At 36.9% G+C, this 18706-nt stretch overlaps 4 protein-coding genes and 2 pseudogenes across 5 annotated transcripts in view; all 6 read left to right on the top strand.

The window, feature by feature from the left end:
* Positions 1 to 18706, top strand: part of LOC112319923 (olfactory receptor 8H1) — a 96988-nt gene that overhangs the window by 67906 nt on the left and 10376 nt on the right. The gene's annotated exons all lie outside the window — the stretch shown is intronic.
* On the top strand, positions 236 to 1134 carry LOC128780946 (olfactory receptor 8H1). Its single transcript, XM_053924672.2, has one exon. The coding sequence runs from the start codon at positions 244 to 246 to the stop codon at positions 1132 to 1134; it is 891 nt and encodes a 296-aa protein (XP_053780647.1). The 5' UTR covers positions 236 to 243.
* LOC128780949 (non-histone chromosomal protein HMG-17 pseudogene) lies at positions 5065 to 5336 on the top strand (annotated as a pseudogene).
* LOC128780943 (olfactory receptor 8H1-like) lies at positions 7072 to 10917 on the top strand. Its single transcript, XM_053924670.1, has 2 exons — positions 7072 to 7262; positions 8075 to 10917. The coding sequence occupies exon 2, from the start codon at positions 8117 to 8119 to the stop codon at positions 9062 to 9064; it is 948 nt and encodes a 315-aa protein (XP_053780645.1). The 5' UTR covers positions 7072 to 7262; positions 8075 to 8116; the 3' UTR covers positions 9065 to 10917.
* Positions 12398 to 12670, top strand: LOC128780947 (non-histone chromosomal protein HMG-17 pseudogene; annotated as a pseudogene).
* On the top strand, positions 14388 to 17265 carry LOC128779156 (olfactory receptor 8H1). 2 transcript variants are annotated; one of them, XM_053924669.2, is made up of 2 exons: positions 14388 to 14614; positions 15457 to 17265. In XM_053924669.2, the coding sequence occupies exon 2, from the start codon at positions 15476 to 15478 to the stop codon at positions 16421 to 16423; it is 948 nt and encodes a 315-aa protein (XP_053780644.1). In that variant the 5' UTR covers positions 14388 to 14614; positions 15457 to 15475; the 3' UTR covers positions 16424 to 17265. The 2 variants fall into 2 exon arrangements, with proteins under 2 accessions (XP_053780644.1, XP_053780643.1); XM_053924668.2 differs by having other exon boundaries at positions 15434 to 17265.

Genomic DNA, 18706 nt, shown 5'->3' with positions numbered 1-18706 from the left:
ATTTAGGAGAGTATCAGGCTACTCTAACTACACAAATGTTAGTTTTTATTATATCATGCCCAACAGTCAATGTTTGCACACTTCTGTATTTGGCAATGCAATGTAATTTCCCATCATATTCTGTAGTCCACTAATTATTATTAACCTTTAGAAATATTAACCTAATATGTAAGTCAACATTTATGAACTCGTTCCTGCCAGGTATCACCTTTATTTCTCAGCAGTGTGGAGCAGGTGGACAGAATGGGCAGAAGCAATAACACACGTGTGTCTGACTTCATCCTTATGGGGCTGACAGAATCTGAAGACATCCAGCTGGTCCTCTTTATCGTATTTCTCATGATTTACCTGATCAGTGTGCTGGGAAACGCAGGGATGATATTGATCATCCACCTGGATCTCCAGCTTCACTCCCCCATGTATTTCTTCCTCAGTCACCTGTCATTTCTTGACCTCAGTTACTCAACAACCATTACACCTAAAACCTTAGAGAACTTACTGACCTTCACGAAGCACATTTCATACATAAACTGCTTCATCCAAATGTACTTTTTTGTCTTCTTGGGTACCACCGAATGTCTTCTACTGTCCTCAATGGCCTATGATCGCTATGTCGCTATCTGCAGTCCTCTGCGCTACCCCGTTGTTATGTCCAAAAGACTCTGCTGCTGCCTCATAATTGGGGTCTATTTCATTGCCTTTACAGAATCCATTACCAATGTTCTTTGCATGAGCACACTGCATTTCTGTGACTCCAATGTAATCCATCACTTCTTCTGTGACACTTCCCCAATCCTAGCCCTGTCCTTCACTGACACACGTTACGTGGAAATCACGATATTCATTTGTGCTGGCTCTACTCTAATGCTATCTCTTATCACAATATCTGTGTCCTACCTGTCCATTCTGGCCACTGTACTGAAAATTACTTCCACTTCAGGAAAGAGAAAAGCCTTCTCTACATGTGCCTCCCATCTCCTGGGAGTCACCATCTTTTATGGCACTACGATTTTCACGTATTTGAAACCACGGAAGTCCTACACCTTGGGCAAAGTTCAAGTGGCGTCTGTTTTTTATACTATGGTGATTCCCATGCTGAATCCACTCATTTACAGTCTTAGGATAAAGAAGTGAAAAATGCTCTCATTAGAATCATACAGAAGAGACAGGGCTCCAGGAAATTAAAGTAACATCATTCTAAACAGTTAACTCTTAGCTTCCTTCCTGTGGGGTATTTTCTTGTTATCTCCATAAAGGAATGAAGTCCTTTCATTTGTTTGTATTTCTGTTGAACTATCTTTTACTTAATCAAATATAATCTGGACTCCTCCAAAATTATGTCCTTTGAAAATCAGTTTATATTTACAAGCCATAAAAAATGTGTTAAAAAGGTGGTTCATTGCTTTTAAGTGCAACTTGTCTACGTAATGAGAAAATATGAATGTCATAATTTAAAATGTAGCACAGAAATTACCATGCCTACTCAATAGCAGAGAATTTTATTATGAAACAGATCTCAGTTTCGGCACACTGATAATAGTTTCAGAAATCACGTCGTGTATTATATGGAGAAGAAATGTAGCAGAGTAATGAGGAGCGCTGTCTGTGGAGACAAACATTTTATGATTTATATTCTACACCTACTCCTCATTTTAGCTGTGTAAGCCTCAATAAATCAGTGAAACTTTGCTGTTTCCATTTCCACAACTGCACAAAATAATTAATTTATCCAGGTCCATACTGTTACAACAAATATTAAATCATTTAAGGCGTTACTAATAAATGCTGACCATTGTCATTAGAAGATCCTATTCCTGCAATATTTTAATGCACACTGGCTTTCTCTTAAAGATTATTCACTTGTGTTTTATGAATTACTTTTGGTTAATCTAATTGACAAACACACAAACAACCAAGGGAAAACTAAGAACAACTATAAAGGACGCATGGGCAAAACCAGCTGGGGTGGGATCAGGGGAGGGAAGTGGGGATGGCTGGCCTGGCGGGGATTAGTGGTGGTAAATGGAGACAACTGTACTTCAACCACAATAAAAAAAAAAATTTACAATTTTGGAATCAGATTGATATGTATTAACATTGAAGAAAATTGCGATAATTTTGAAAAAATTAAGGAAATGGAAACACTTTAGCTATTGTTAATAGTTTTGTATATTCTAGATCACTGGTTATGAAAGTAGGTCTGTGCATCCATTACATATATAAGGAAAATTTGTGTCATTTAGATTTACTTTTTGCAGTTTTCTTACATATTTACATGTTTACTATTTGTCATTGAATTCAGAGATGAATGTGTTTTTTGTATATGGGCAAAAAATCAAGACTTTGGTGATACAATGCTTGGGACCTGAAATTTTGTATATTCATCCATTTAAAAATCTTTGTGCGGTGACATATCTTTAGTGGCCGCTTTCTAAAATTTTAACTCTTTACATTTTTGTGATGTGGCAATAAAGCTCAGTAAACTTCCATTTGATATTCTGTGTATTTTAAATTTATTTCCTATTTCTCAATATTTATAGGTTTCTTGTGCTCATTAAAATAAGTTCTTAAATTAAATTCTTAGCTGATTTGTTTTATATTCTGCAAGACATATTATAAAGCTAAGAATTGATAAAATTTGTGGAAAACTAGAAACTTTAGTTAGGTAGAATGCTAAAATGTCCTTTATATTTAAACATTTTCCTGTACTAAATCTGGATTTGTTTTATCTTTATGTGATTTAAGGGTTATTTTGAAACATACTTTTTCATTTTCTAAGCATAGGTTTTTTTTGAAAACCACTGTATTGAAGTATACTTGACATGTAAAACGTGTACATAGTTAATGTATGCAATTACTTGAGGTTTCCCAAAAGTATAGACCAATATATATTAGATTGCCAAACTTTTACTCCAAAGGCTATAGCAGGGTACCACAGGGCCCTTATCTTTGCATCTTGGTGAGCAAAAACTGGGATCACGGCGCAAAAGATAAGTCCATTTTTAAGTTTTTGAGGAAACCCCATACTGTTTTCCACAGTACTGCATAGTCTGCACTCCCACCCACAGTGCACAAGGGATCTCTTGCCCTCACATTGTCACCAACACTTGTTGTTTGTTGATTTATTGATGATGACCACTCTGAAGGGAGAGAGGTGACATCTCATCATTGTGGTTTGAATTTGCATGTCTCTGATGATTAGTGTCATTGAATATTTTTTCAAATGCATTTTGGGCATCTGGATGTCCTCTTTTGGAGAAGTGTCCATTCAGGCCCTTTGCCTATTTCTTACTTGGGTTGTTTGACTTTCTTTTCTTGAGTTGTATAAACTCTCCATATTCTCTGGATATTAAACCCCTTATCAGATGTATCATTGGTAAGTATGTTATTTTATACAGTTGGTACCCTTTTCATTTTGTTGATGGTTTCTTTTGCTGTACAGAAGCAATTATTACAATAAAGTGCATCATTATTTTTAGAAGTGAAACTTAATTTTTTTTTATTTTAATAATTCCAAAGAGTCAGCTAAAGGTCCATCAGTAGATGAATGGATAAAATAACTAGGGTAATTTACACTGTGGAATACTACTTGGCCATAAAAAAGGAAACATTTACCTTTGTGACAGTACAGACGAACCTGGAGAACATTATGGTAAGTGAAATAAGCCAGTTAGAGAAAGACAAATGCCATAGGATTTCACTTATATGTGGAACCTAATGAACAAACTGAACTAACAAGCAAAATAGGAACAGATTCATAGATAGAGAGGAAGTTGACCACTCTCTTGGGTTTGGGGGTTGGAGACATTGAGCCAAAAAGACAAAGGACCCATGACGTGAACATAGTGTGGTGAGTGTTGGGGACGGGGTGGATAGAATGGAAGAGGGTGTAGGGAGGATGAATGGCAATGGAAAAAAAAACACAATAAGTAATAATCTACTTTTTAAAAGAGAACAATGATATCCATGCCAGGGTACTTATATCCCAGGCTATGCATAAGGTGATCTAGTGAACAGGAGATATTGAAACTTGTATTTACATTTATGCTTATCTAAAAATTTAAAAATCAAGCCTTAGTAGTATTTATTATTGGTGGTAGTAAATTATATCATCCAGAAATACAATTATACATATGAAAAAATAAAAATAAAAATAAAACAAAGATCTTTATCCACACCAGAAATTATCTTTGGAAGTTCTGCAGGCTTTCCAATAAAAGTTCCTTTCAACAGATGTTTTAAAAGTCCTCACCAAAGTATTTGTTTATTGATTTTATAAAGAGAGGAAGGGAAAGAGAGAAACATCGATGTCAGAAAGAATCATCGACTGGATGCCTCTTATATGTGCCCTGACTGGGGATCAAATATGCAACCAGTGTTTCTGCCCTGACAGGGATTTGAACCCAAAACATTTTCTTGTATGGGATGACAGGCCAACCAACTGAGACCCCTCCTCCAGGGCAGTCAGAGTCACTTTTATATCTACAAGAAGAATGTTTGCACTATCATGAAGTGACCCCATATTCACAAGAATATTTTAAACTTACTTTCACTGTCTGATATATCTATGTAAATATCTGTCTATCCATCTATCTATCTGTCTGTCTGTCTGTGTATCTATCTCTAGAGGGCAAGGGAGGGAGAAAGAAAAGGAGAGAAACATCAATGTGTGATTGCCTCTTGCACACTCCCAACTGGGAACCTGGCCTGCAACTTGTGTGCCCTAGACTGGGAATTAAACCAGCAATTCTTTGGTTCACAGGCGAGCACTCAGTCCCCTTAGCCACACCAGCCATGGCTCAGTGTATGTCTTTTCAAATCATTCCTTTTCCTCTACATCTTGGACAAATAATTCCCAGCATAATGTTTTAGCTTTCTTTCCATATTTTATTTTTTTAATTCATAGTAAGACAACACTTGATTATATACCAAAACTTTATAGCTCCCCCAAACCCCAGAGCCCTAGCCGTTGAACATAAGGCGAGAAAAACCCCTGACCCCACCAAAGCCCACCCACTGCTGCATCCCCATGTGCAGCCTGAACGTCCCACAGCCATCGCCATCATGCCCAAGAGAAAGGCTGAGGGGCGTTATACAGAAGATAAGGCCAATGTGAAGGATTAACCACAGAGAAGATCCGCCAGGTTATTGGCTAAACCTGCTCCTCCAACGCCAGAGCCCAAACCTAAAAAGGCCCCTGCAAAGAAGGGAGAGAAGGTACCCAAGGGAAAAAGGGGAAAGCTGATACTGGCAAGGATGGTATTAACCCTGCAGAACATGGAGTTGCCAGAACATACCAGGCACAGAAGGCCGAAGGTGGTGGAAATGCCAAGTGAAGTGTGTGCATCCTTGATAACTGTATTTCTGGTGACTGTACAGTTTGAAATACTATTTTTTATCAAGTTTTATGAAAATGCATAATTTCGTATTATTTTTCTTTAAGTTATGTAGTTAGCACACAGAACATGTCATTGTTGTTTCTGGGGGAAGGACATATATTATTAATAGAATGTTTGCAAAGCTGGAATGACACAGGGAAAAACACCTTTCCCTTCTGGATTTGAGAGACTTCCTCTTGGTTCCTGGGAGAAGGGATCCCTTGAGGTTGACACACATTAGCCACCTTGGCACAGGCATCTTGTGGTGTGGGCAAAGTAAATTCATTCTTAGGTCCTTTTCTCCCTCTCCACTTTAAGCATACACTTGACTCCCTAAAGCCCAGAGACCTGCTGGGACCTGACCCCCCAAAAATTGGTTACCAGTATGTTGGGCAATCTCGACTTCCCAGAGTCACCATGGAGATGGCATTCCTCAAAAGAGCAGAAGTGCCCTTTTTAGATTGTGGACCTAAAGACTGATAATTCTGCCATTTTCATTTAATTTCTTGAAAGTCACAGTCGACAGGTGAAAAGCTGTTAAACAACATGCCTAATGTGAAATGTCACCCTCACTCTAAACTCTCCTTGTTCAGAGCAGCAGATGAAGACTCCATTGGGTTTTATAATGGCTTTCTGATTTTGGTAGTCCATTGAAGAAGGGAGAATGAAAGTTCTTGTATACAGTTAACAATTATCTGCCCATGTGCTGCCTCAAATATGATGATTGTTTTTGAAAAGTATCTTTAACATTGCTGGGTACAGCATGAAAAAATAAGAACACATTGATTATATGCAGAGTGCAATAAATAGCCAAACGAATTGTAGAAGTACTGCTGTGTGGATGAGTGGGGTCATTGCCAAAGCTAAATCGGGAGCTGACACCGTATTTTCCTTGTGACGCCCTGAAACATGTGTCAGCTGAGGACCCATTTAGAGGGAAGTTAGTCATGGGGCACAAGTCGATACAGCAGACAAGACATTGTGGGTTTGATGTAACATTGGTCATGGAGTATCATGGAATCTCGGTCCAAAATGAGGTCTGGAGGCTAAATATATAGTGTAACAGTTATTATGCAAAACTGTAAATACATATGCATTAATAAAGTTAAACAAAATCGGGGGGGGGGGAGAGTTCATCAAAACGTTCCAACATGTTAAGCTTGTTTTCATTTTGTTCTTTGAATTTTGTTGCATTCTAATTATTTTGTAATGAAGAGTGATAGTATGATAGTATCACACATATAAACATAAAAATGTGTCATTGTGAAAAATGAATTATTCCATCCTGAGGTTTCAGTAACAGAGCAATTGCAGATGTCTCTATAAATGGCTCCTCCACCACCCTGGTAAAAACTTAGAGGATCACAAAAGAGGATGAAACCAGGTTGTTCGTTGTGTGCCATCTAAGGAAAAAGGCAACTATTTCCTTAAATGATGACATAGCTGCATTTAGTCCCTGAGCCTTTGTCCTTGGAAACATGCCAGAAAAGCTTCCTTGGAAACTGGTCTCCAGGGAGGAGCAATGTGGCCTTATTCTCAATCATCAGTATATTATGAGGTGCCTAGGAGTAAGGACAAGACATACTCTGCTCCACTTGTGTTTGCAATTGCTGCCTGGATTTCAGACACAACTGCCTGGCACATTTTGCGTTTGACCAGGGCCTGAACAAAATTCTAAGTTGACATTTTTTCTTTTTTTTACCTCAGAGTAAAGCATGATGAATGCACGAAACTGTGCACAGAATTTAACTCAAATTCTGTGAAGTATAGAAATTGTTGCCTCGAACAGTTTTCTTGTTTTATTTGTGAGAAAAGGTTGAGAAATTTCTTGCCTTATAATATTGGAAAATGGTTTTTTTCTTTCTCCAGTGATTTTGGCTCTTGGTAAGTATTGCCCTGAAAATTTCAGAGTTTAGTTAAGATGAAATAAAAGGAAGGATTGTATAAAATATATGCCTAAACATATCACTTAGACCTTACCCTAAGAAATGCCCTGTTTTATGAAATGAGAAGTATGCAGTTGTTGGAATTATGGTCTACCATCAATGTACATGTTTTTAAAACATGATTTTTGGAACAAATTACATTTTGACTGCGCAACTTAGGAAAATATATGTTCTGCAAATTAATACTAATGCATGGTCTGTAATTTTGATCCCCAAGCATGAAATTTATTTCCAATTACTATTAAATAATTTTCCAAAAAGAGGTCAGTAAATGATATATTAAAACTGTTTTATATTATTTATTACACAATATATCAAGTATTTTTTGCCATAGGATATTTTGAGTTACAAATCAAAATATAGTACAAAGACCATGTTCTTTGAAGTCACTCTATCTGGGCAGAATGACAGAGCCAAAATTTCGTGCTTGTGACTTTCAATAAGTTACATAAATAGTGCTCTTTATGTCTTTTCTAAAAATGAGACTATAAGTATAGCACCCATGGTAGGGTATTCTCATGAGAAGTAAATGTAATAATAAGGAAAAGCATTTAGGAGAGTATCAGGCTACTCTAACTACACAAATGTTAGTTTTTAGTATATCATGCCCAACGGTCAATGTTTACACACTTCTGTATTTTGCAATGCAATGTAATCTCCCATCATATTCTGTAGTCCACTAATTATTATTAACTTTTAGAAATATTAACCTAATATGTAAGTCAACATTTATGAATTCATTTCTGCCAGGTATCACCTTTATTTCTCAGCAGTGTGGAGCAGGTGGACAGAATGGGCAGAAGCAATAACACACGTGTGTCTGACTTCATCCTTATGGGGCTGACAGAATCTGAAGACATCCAGCTGATCCTCTTTATCATATTTCTCATGATTTACCTGATGAGTGTGCTGGGAAATGCAGGGATGATATTGACCATCCACCTGGATCTCCAGCTTCACACCCCCATGTATTTCTTTCTCAGTCACCTGTCACTTCTTGACCTCAGTTACTCAACAGCCATCACACCTAAAACCTTACAGAACTTACTGACCGCCACAAAGCACATTTCATACATAAGCTGCTTCACCCAAATGTACTTTTTTGTCTTCTTGGGTGTCACTGAATGTTTTCTTCTCTCCTCAATGGCCTATGACCGCTATGTCGCTATCTGCAGTCCTCTGTACTACCCCGTTGTTATGTCCAAGAGACTCTGCTGCTCCCTCGTCCTTGGGTCCTATTGCATTGGCTTTACAAACTCTATGATCAATGTTCTTTGCATGAGCAGACTGCATTTCTGTGACTCCAATGTAATCCATCACTTCTTCTGTGACACTTCCCCAATCCTAGCCCTGTCCTGCACTGATACACTGGATGTGGAAATCATGATATTCATTTTTGGTGGCTCTGCTCTAGTGGTATCTCTTACAACAATATCTGTGTCCTACCTGTCCATTCTGGCCACTGTACTGAAAATTACTTCCACTTCAGGAAAGAGAAAAGCCTTCTCTACATGTGCCTCCCATCTCCTGGGAGTCACCATCTTTTATGGCACGATGATTTTTACGTATTTAAAACCACGTAATTCCTATATCTTGGGCAAAGATCAAGTGGCTTCTGTTTTTTATACTATGGTGATTCCCATGCTGAATCCACTCATTTACAGTCTTAGGAATAAAGAAGTGAAAAGTGCTCTCATTAGACTCATACAGAAGAGAGAGGACTCCAGGAAATTCAAGTAACATTGTTTCTAAACAGTTAACTTTTATCTTCTTTCCTGTGGGGTATTTTCTTGTTCTCTGTAAAACGCAATGAAGTCCTTTCATTTGTTTGTATTTCTGTTGAACCATTATGTACTTAATCAAATACAATCTGACACCTCCAAAGATATGTCCTTTTAAATTAAACTTATATTTATAAGCCATTTAAAATATGTGTTACAAACATGGTCCATTGTTTTTAAGGGCAACTTATCCACAAAATGAGAAAATATGGATGTCATATTTTAAAATATAGCACAGAAAGTACCATGCATACTCCAATGGCAGAGAATTTATTATGAAACAGGGCTCAGCTTTGGCACACTGATGATAGTTTCAGAAATCACGTCATGTATTATATGGAGAAGAAATGTAGCAGAGTAATGAGGAGCGCTGTCTGTGGAGACAAACATTTTATGATATATATTCTACACCTACTCCTCGTTTTAGCTGTGAAAGCCTTAATAAATCAGTAAAACTTTGACATTTCCATTTCCACAACTGCACATGATAATTAATATATCCAGGTCCACACTGTTATAACAAATATTAAATCATTTAAGGCGTTATTAATAAATGCTGACCATCGTCATTACAAGATTTTAGTCCTGCAATATTTTCAATGCACACGGCTTTCTCTTAAAGATTATTCACTTGTGTTTTATAAATTACTTCTGGTTAATCTAATTGAGAAACACACACACAACTAAGAGGAAACTGAGAACAACTATAAAGGACGCATGGACCAAACCAAATTGGACTGGGTGGAATGGGGGTTGGGAAATGGAGACAACTGTACTTGAACAACAATAAAAAAAAGCATTTACCATTTTGGAATCAGATCGGTATATGTTAACATTGAGGACATTTTGAATAATTTTGAAAAAATTAAGGAAATGGAAACACCTTAGCTATTGTTAACAGTCCTGTATGTGTTCTTTCTTCTAGATCACTGGTTATGAAAGTAGGTATGTGCATCCATTACATACATAAGCAAAATTTCTGTCATTTTATATTTACTTTTTGCAGGTTTCTGTACATATTTACATGTTTCATATCTGTCATTGAATTCAGAGATGAATGTGTTTTTTGTATATTGGCAAAAAATCAAGATTTTGGTGATACAATGCTCAGGACCTGAAATTTTGTAAATTCATCAATTTAAAAATCTTCATGCAGTGATATATGTTTAGTGTCCACCTTCTAAAAATTTTAACCCTTTACATTTCTGTGATGTGGCAATAAAGCTCAGTAAACTTCCTTTTGATATTCTGTGTTTGTTTAAAATTTATTGCCTCTTTCTTGACAACTATAGGCTTCTTGTGGTCATTAAAAATAAATTCTTAAACTAAATTCTTAACTCTTTTGCTTTGTATTGTACAAGAGATGTTGTAAAGCTAAGAATTGATAAAATTTGTGGAAAACTAGAAACTTTATTCGGGTACAATGCTAAAATTTCCTTTATATTTAAACATTTTCCTGTACATAATCTGGATTAGTTTTACCTGTTATTTAAGAGCTACATAAAAACATATATTTTCACTTTCGACTTAAGTGTTTTTTTAAAAACCACTGTATTGAAGTTTACTTGACATGTAAAATGTGTACACAGTTGATGTATGCAATTACTTGAGGTTTACCAAAAATATACAACAATATATATTAGATCGTCAAATTTTTACCCAAAAGGCTATGGCAGGGTACCACAGGGCCCTTATCTTTGCATCTTGGTGAGCAAAAACTGGGATCACGGGTCAAAAGATAAGTCCATTTTTAAGTTTTTGAGGAAACCCCATACTGTTTTCCACAGTACTGCATAGTCTGCATTCCCACCCACAGTGCACAAGGGATCTCTTGCCCTCACATTGTCACCAACACTTCTTGTTGTTGATTTATTGATGATGACTGTTCTGACAGGTGTGAGGTGACATCTCATCATTGTGGTTTGAATTTGCATGTCTCTGATGATCAGTGTCATTGAATATTTTTTCAAATGCATTTTGGGCATCTGGATGTCCTCTTTTGGAGAAGTGTCCATTCAGGCCCTTTGGCTATTTATTACTTGGGTTGTTTGACTTTCTGGTGTTGAATTGGACAATTTCTCCATATTCCTTGGAGATTAAACCCCTTATTAGGGGTTTATGGGAATAATAACATGTATTATTGGTAAACATGTTATTTTATACAGTTGGTACCCTTTTCACTTTGTGGAAGGTTTCTCTTGCTGCACAGAAGCAATTATTACAATAAAGTGCATCATTATTTTTAGAAGTGAAACTTAATTTTTTTTTTATTTTACTAATTCCAAAGAGTCAGCTAAGTGTCCATCAGTAGATGAATGGATAAAATAACTGGGGTAATTGACCCTGATTGACCCTGTGGAATAATAATAATAATAATAATAATAATAATAATAATAACAACAATAAAATGAAGATCTTTTTCCACACCAGAAGTCATCTTGAGAAGTTCTGCAGGCTTTCCAATAAAAGTTCCTTTTCATAGATGTTTTAAAAATCCTCACCAAAGTATATGTTTATTGATTTTAGAAAGAGAAGAAGGGGAAGAGAGAAACATCAATGTGATAAAGAATCATCAATTGGTTGCCTCTTATATGTGCCCTGACTGGGGATCAAATATGCAACCAGTGTTTCTGCCCTGACAGGGATTTGAACCCAAAACATTTTGTTGTATGGGATGACAGGCCAACCAACTGAGACCCCTCCTCCAGGGCAGTCAGAGTCACTTTTATATCTGCAAGAAGAATGATTTCACTACCATGAAGTGACCCCATTTCACAAGAATATTTTAAACTTACTTTCACTGTCTGATATATCTATGTAAATATCTATCTGTCTGTCTGTCTGTCCATCTCTAGAGGGCAAGGGAGGGAGAAAGAAAAGGAGAGAAACATCAATGTGTGATTGCCTCTTGCACACTCCCAGCAGGGAACCTGGCCTGCAACTCCTGTGCCCTAGACTGGGAAATAAATCAGTGACTCTTTGGTTCGCAGGCCAGCACTCAATCCCCTGAGCCACACCAGCCGGGGCTCATGTATGTCTTTTCAAATCATTCCTTTTCTTCTACATCTTGGACAAATAATTCCCAGCATAATGTTTTAGCTTTCTTTCCATATTTTATTTTTTAATTCATATATAAGACAACACTTGATTATATATAAAAACTTTATAGCTCCTCCAACCCCCAGAGCCCTAGCAGTGTGAACATGAAGCGAGAACAGCCCCTGGCCCCACCGAAGCCCACCCACTGCTGCATCCCCATGTGCAGCCTGAACGTCCCACAGCCATCGCCATCATGCCCAAGAGAAAGGCTGAGGGGCGTTATACAGAAGATAAGGCCAATGTGAAGGATTAACCACAGAGAAGATCCGCCAGGTTATTGGCTAAACCTGCTCCTCCAAAGCCAGAGCCCAAGCCTAAAAAGGCCCCTGCAAAGAAGGGAGAGAAGGTACCCAAAGGGAAAAAGGGGAAAGCTGATTCTGGCAAGGATGGGAATAACCCTGCAGAACATGGAGTTGCCAGAACATACCAGGCACAGAAGGCCGAAGGTGGTGGAAATGCCAAGTGAAGTGTGTTCATCTTTGATAACTGTGTATTTCTGGTGATTGTACAGTTTGAAATACTATTTTTTACCTAGTTTTATGAAAATACAGTATTTTCTTTCATTTTTCTTTAAGCTATGTAGTTAGCACACACAGCATGTCATTGTTGTTTCTGGGGGAAGGACATATATTATTAATAGAATGTTTGCAAAGCTGGACTGACACGGGGAAAAAACACCTTTCCCTTCTGGATTTGAGAGACCTCCTCTTGGTTCCTGGGAGGAGGGATCCCTTGATGTTGACACACATTAGCCACCTTGGCACAGGCTCCTTTTGGTGTGTGCAAAGTAAAAATCGTTCTTTTTTTTTTTTTGTAAAATCATTCTTATGTCCTTTTCTCCCTCTCCACTGTAAGCATACACTTGACTCCCTAAAGCCCAGAGACATGCTGGAACCTGACGCCCCAACAATTAGTTACCACTATGTTGAACAATCTCGACTTTCCAGAGTCACCATGGAGATGGCATTCCTCAAAAGAGCAGAAGCGCCATTTTTAGATTGTGGACCTAAAGACTGATAATTCTGCCACTTTCATTTAATTTCCTGAAAGTCACGGTTGGCAGGTGAAAAGCTGTTAAACAACATGCCTAATGTGAATTGTCGACCCTCACTCTAAACTCTCCTTGTTCAGAGCAGCAGATGAAGACTCCACTGGGTTTTATAATGGCTTTCTGATTTTGGTAGTCCATTGAAGAAGGGAGAATGAAAGTTCTTGTATACAGTTAACAATTATCTGCCCATTTCCTGCCAGAAATACTATGATTGTTTATGAAAAGTATCTTTAATAAAGCTGGGTACAGTTTGAAAAAATAAGAACACATTGATTATATACAAAGTTCAATAAATAGCAAAACAAATTGTAGAAGTACTGCTGTGTGGATGAGGGGGTGATTGCCAACAAAGAATGGGGAGCTGACACCATATTTTTCTTGTGACGTCCTGAAACATGTGTCAGCTGAGGACCCATTTAGAGGGAATTTAGTCATGGGGCACAGTCCATGCACAAGACTAGACTTTGTGGGTTTGATGTAACATTGGTCATGGAGTATCATGGAATCTTGTTCCAAAATGAGGGCTGGAGTCTAAATATACAGTGTAACAGTTATTATGCAAAACTGTAGATACATATGCATTAATAAAGGTACACAAAATGGGGGGGGAATTCATATAAATGTTCCCACATGTTAGACCTGTTCTCATTTTGTTCTTTGAATTTTGTAGCATTCTAATTATTTGCTAATGAAACATGATAGTATCACACATGTAAACATAAAAATGTTTCATTGTGAAAAGTGAATTATTCCATCCTGAGGTTTCAGTTACTGAGCAATTGCAGATGTCTCTATAAATGGCTCCTCCACCAACCCAGGTAAAACCTTAAATTATCACGAAAGAGGATGAAACCAGGTTCTTCCTTGTGTGCCATATAAGGAAAAAGGCAACTATTTCCTTAAATGATGACACAGCTGCATTTAGTCCCTGAGCCTTTCTCCTTGGAAACGTGCCAGAAAAGCTTCCATGGAAACTGGTCTCCAGGGAGGAGCAATGTTGCCTTGTCCTCAATCCTCAGTATATTATGAGGTGCCCTGGAAGATGGACAAGACATACTCTGCTCCACTTGTGTTCGCAATGGCTGCCTGGATTCCCCTTCAGACACAACTTGCTGGCAGATTTTCTGTTTGACCAGGGCCTGAACAAAATTCTAAGTTGACATTTTTTTTTTACCTCAGAATAATGCAAGATGAATGCACAAAACTGTGCACAGAATTTAACTCAAAGGAAAGAATATAGTATAGAAATTGTTGCCATAAACAGTTTTCTTGTTTTATTTGTGAGAAAAGGTTGAGAAATTTCTTGCCTGATAATATTGGAAGATGGTTTTTTTCTTTCTCCACTGACTTTGGCTCTTGGTAAGTATAACCCTGAAAATGTAAGAGTTTGAGTTAGGATGAAATAAAAGGAAGGCATTGTATAAAATATATGCCTAAACATATCACTTAGACCTTACCCTATACATGCCCTGTTTTATGAAATGAGAAATAAACAGTTTTTTGGAATTATGGTGTACAAGCACTGTACATGTTTTATAAACGTGATTTTTGGAACAAATCACATTTTGACTGCCCAACTTAGGAAAATATATGTTCTGAAAATTAATACTAATGCATGGTCTGTAATTTTGATCCCCAAGCATGAAATTTATTTCCAATTACTATTAAATAATTTTCCAAAAAGAGGTCAGTAAATGATATATTAAAACTGTTTTTAAATTATTTATTACACAATATATCAAGTATTTTTTGCCATAGGATATTTTGAGTTACAAATCAAAATATAGTACAAAGACCATGTTCTCTGAAGTCACTCTATCTGGGCAGAATGACAGAGACAAAATTTCATGGTTGTGACTCTCAATAAGTTACATAAATTGTGCTCTTTATCTCGTTTCTAAAAATGAGGCTCTAAGTATAGCACCCATGGTAGGGTATTCTCATGAGAAGTAAATGTACTAATAAGGAAAAGTATTTAGAGGAGTGTCAGGCTCATTCTAATTAAACAAGTGATAGCTTTTATTATTATATCATGCCCAAGGGTCAATGTATGCCCACTTCTGTATTTTCCAATCCACTTTAATTTCCCCATCACATTCTGAAACCACTTATTATTATAAATTTATAGAAATAATAACCTAATATATAAGTCAACATTTATGAACTCATTCCTGCCAGGTATCACCTTTATTTCTCAACAGTGTGGAGCAGGTGGACAGAATGGGCAGAAGCAATAACACACGTGTGTCTGACTTCATCCTTATGGGGCTGACAGAATCTGAAGACATCCAGCTGATCCTCTTTATCGTATTTCTCATGATTTACCTGATGAGTGTGCTAGGAAATACAGGGATGATATTGATCATCCACCTGAATCTCCAGCTTCACACCCCCATGTATTTCTTCCTCAGTCACCTGTCATTTCTTGACCTCAGTTACTCAACAGCCATCACACCGAAAACCTTACAGAACTTACTGACCTCCACGAAGCACATTTCATACATAAGCTGCTTCACCCAAATGTACTTTTTTGTCTTCTTGGGTGTCACTGAATGTTTTCTTCTCTCCTCAATGGCCTATGACCGCTATGTCGCTATCTGCAATCCTCTGCACTACCCCGTTGTTATGTCCAAAAGACTCTGCTGCTCCCTCGTCCTTGGGTCCTATTTCACTGGCTTCACAAACTCTATGATCAATGTTCTTTCCGTGACTACACTGCATTTCTGTGACTCCAATGTAATCCATCACTTCTTCTGTGACACTTCCCCAATCCTAGCCCTGTCCTGCACTGACACACGGGACGTGGAAATCACGATATTCTTTTGTGCGGGCTCTGCTCTAGTGGTATCTCTTATCACAATATCTGTGTCCTACCTGTCCATTCTGGCCACTGTACTGAAAATTGCTTCCACTTCAGGAAAGAGAAAAGCCTTCTCTACATGTGCCTCCCATCTCCTGGGAGTCACCATCTTTTATGGCACTACGATTTTCACGTATTTGAAATCACGTAAGTCCTATACCTTGGGCAAAGATCAAGTGGCTTCTGTTTTTTATACTATTGTGATTCCCATGCTGAATCCACTCATTTACAGTCTTAGGAATAAAGAAGTGAAAAGTGCTCTCATTAGACTCATGCAGAAGAGAGAGGACTCCAGGCAATTAAAGTAACATTGTTTCTAAACAGTTAACTTTTATCTTCTTTCCTGTGGGGTATTTTCTTGTTCTCTGTAAAACGCAATGAAGTCCTTTCATTTGTTTGTATTTCTGTTGAACCATTATGTACTTAATCAAATACAATCTTGGACACCTCCAAAAATATGTCCTTTGAAATTAAACATATTTATAAGCCATTTAAAATATGTGTTACAAACATGGTCCATTGTTTTTAAGGGCAACTTATCCACAAAATAAGAAAATATAAATGTCATATTTTAAAATATAACACAGAATGACCATGCCTACTCAATAGCAGAGAATTTTATTATGAAACAGGGCTCAGCTTTGGCACACTGATAAGAGTTTCAGAAATCACATCATGTATTATATGGAGAAGAAATGTAGCAGAGTAATGAGGAGCACTGTCTGTGGAGCCAAACATTTTATGATTTATATTCTACACATACTCCTCGTTTTAGCTGTGTAAGCCTTAATAAATCCGTGAAACTTTGCTGTTTCCATTTCTACAACTGCACAAGATAATTAATTTATCCAGGTCCACACTGTTACAACAAATACTAAATCATTTAAGGCGTTACTAAGAAATGCTGACCATAGTCATTAGAAGATTTTAGTCCTGCAATATTTTTAATGCACAAAGGCTTTCTCTTAAGGATTATTCAGTTGTGTTTTATAAATTACTTTTGTTTAATCTAATGGACAAACACGCAAACAACCAATGGAATATTGAGAACAACCAAAAAGGACGCATGGACCAAACAAACCTGGACTAGGTGGGTGTGGGCGGTGGGAAATGGAGACAACTGTTCTTGAACAACAATAAAAAAGAGCATTTAACCATTTTGGAATCAGATCGGTATATGTTAACATTGAAGAAGATTGGGATAATTTTTTAAAAATTAAGGAAATGGAAACACCTTAGCAATTGCTAAGAGCTGTGTATGTGTTCTTTCTTCTAGATCACTGGTTATGAAAGTAGGTATGTGCATCCATTACATAGATAAGCAAAATTTCTGTCATTTTATATTTACTTTTTGCAGGTTTCTGTACATATTTACATGTTTCATATCTGTCATTGAATTCAGAGATGAATGTGTTTTTTGTATATTGGCAAAAAATCAAGATTTTGGTGATACAATGCTCAGGACCTGAAATTTTGTAAATTCATCAATTTAAAAATCTTCATGCAGTGATATATGTTTAGTGTCCACCTTCTAAAAATTTTAACCCTTTACATTTCTGTGATGTGGCAATAAAGCTCAGTAAACTTCCTTTTGATATTCTGTGTTTGTTTAAAATTTATTGCCTCTTTCTTGACAACTATAGGCTTCTTGTGGTCATTAAAAATAAATTCTTAAACTAAATTCTTAACTCTTTTGCTTTGTATTGTACAAGAGATGTTGTAAAGCTAAGAATTGATAAAATTTGTGGAAAACTAGAAACTTTATTCGGGTACAATGCTAAAATTTCCTTTATATTTAAACATTTTCCTGTACATAATCTGGATTAGTTTTACCTGTTATTTAAGAGCTACATAAAAACATATATTTTCACTTTCGACTTAAGTGTTTTTTTAAAAACCACTGTATTGAAGTTTACTTGACATGTAAGACGTGTACATATATGATGTATGCAATTACTTGAGGTTTACCAAAAATATACAACAATATATATTAGATCGTCAAATTTTTACCCAAAAGGCTATGGCAGGGTACCATAGGGCCCTTATCTTTGCAACTTGGTGAGCAAAAACTGGGATCACGGCGCAAAAGATAAGTCCATTTTTAAGTTTTTGAGGAAAGCCCATACTGTTTTCCACAGTACTGCATAGTCTGCACTCCCACCCACAGTGCACAAGGGATCTCTTGCCCTCACATTGTCATGAACACTTCTTGTTTCTTGATTTATTGATGATGACCGTTCTGACAGGTGAGAGGTGACATCTCATCATTGTGGTTTGAATTTGCATGTCTCTGATGATCAGTGTCATTGAATATTTTTTCAAATGCATTTTGGACATCTGGATATCTTCGTTTGGAAAAGTGTCCATATGGGCCCTTTGCCTATTTCTTAATTGGATTGTTTGACTTTCTGGTGTTGAGTTGTATAAATTCACGATATTCTATGGAGATTAAACCTCTTGTCAGATGTATCATTGGTAAATATGTTATTCCATACAATGGGTACCATTTTCATTTTGTGGAAGGTTTCTTTTGCTGTACAGAAGCAATTATTACAATAAAGTGCATCATTATTTTTAGAAGTGAAATTTAA

This window comes from Desmodus rotundus, chromosome 5 (assembly GCF_022682495.2).
Source record: "Desmodus rotundus isolate HL8 chromosome 5, HLdesRot8A.1, whole genome shotgun sequence".
In the NCBI taxonomy this organism is placed as follows: domain Eukaryota; kingdom Metazoa; phylum Chordata; class Mammalia; order Chiroptera; family Phyllostomidae; genus Desmodus; species Desmodus rotundus.
This window is presented reverse-complemented; position numbering and strand designations above follow the sequence as displayed.

What these genes read in the sequence shown, in the direction of transcription:
- LOC128779156 (XM_053924669.2), top strand. Translation starts at nt 15,476, where the DNA reads ATGGGCAGAAGCAATAACACACGTGTGTCTGACTTCATCCTTATGGGG.
- LOC128780946 (XM_053924672.2), top strand. Translation starts at nt 244, where the DNA reads ATGGGCAGAAGCAATAACACACGTGTGTCTGACTTCATCCTTATGGGG.
- LOC128780943 (XM_053924670.1), top strand. Translation starts at nt 8,117, where the DNA reads ATGGGCAGAAGCAATAACACACGTGTGTCTGACTTCATCCTTATGGGG.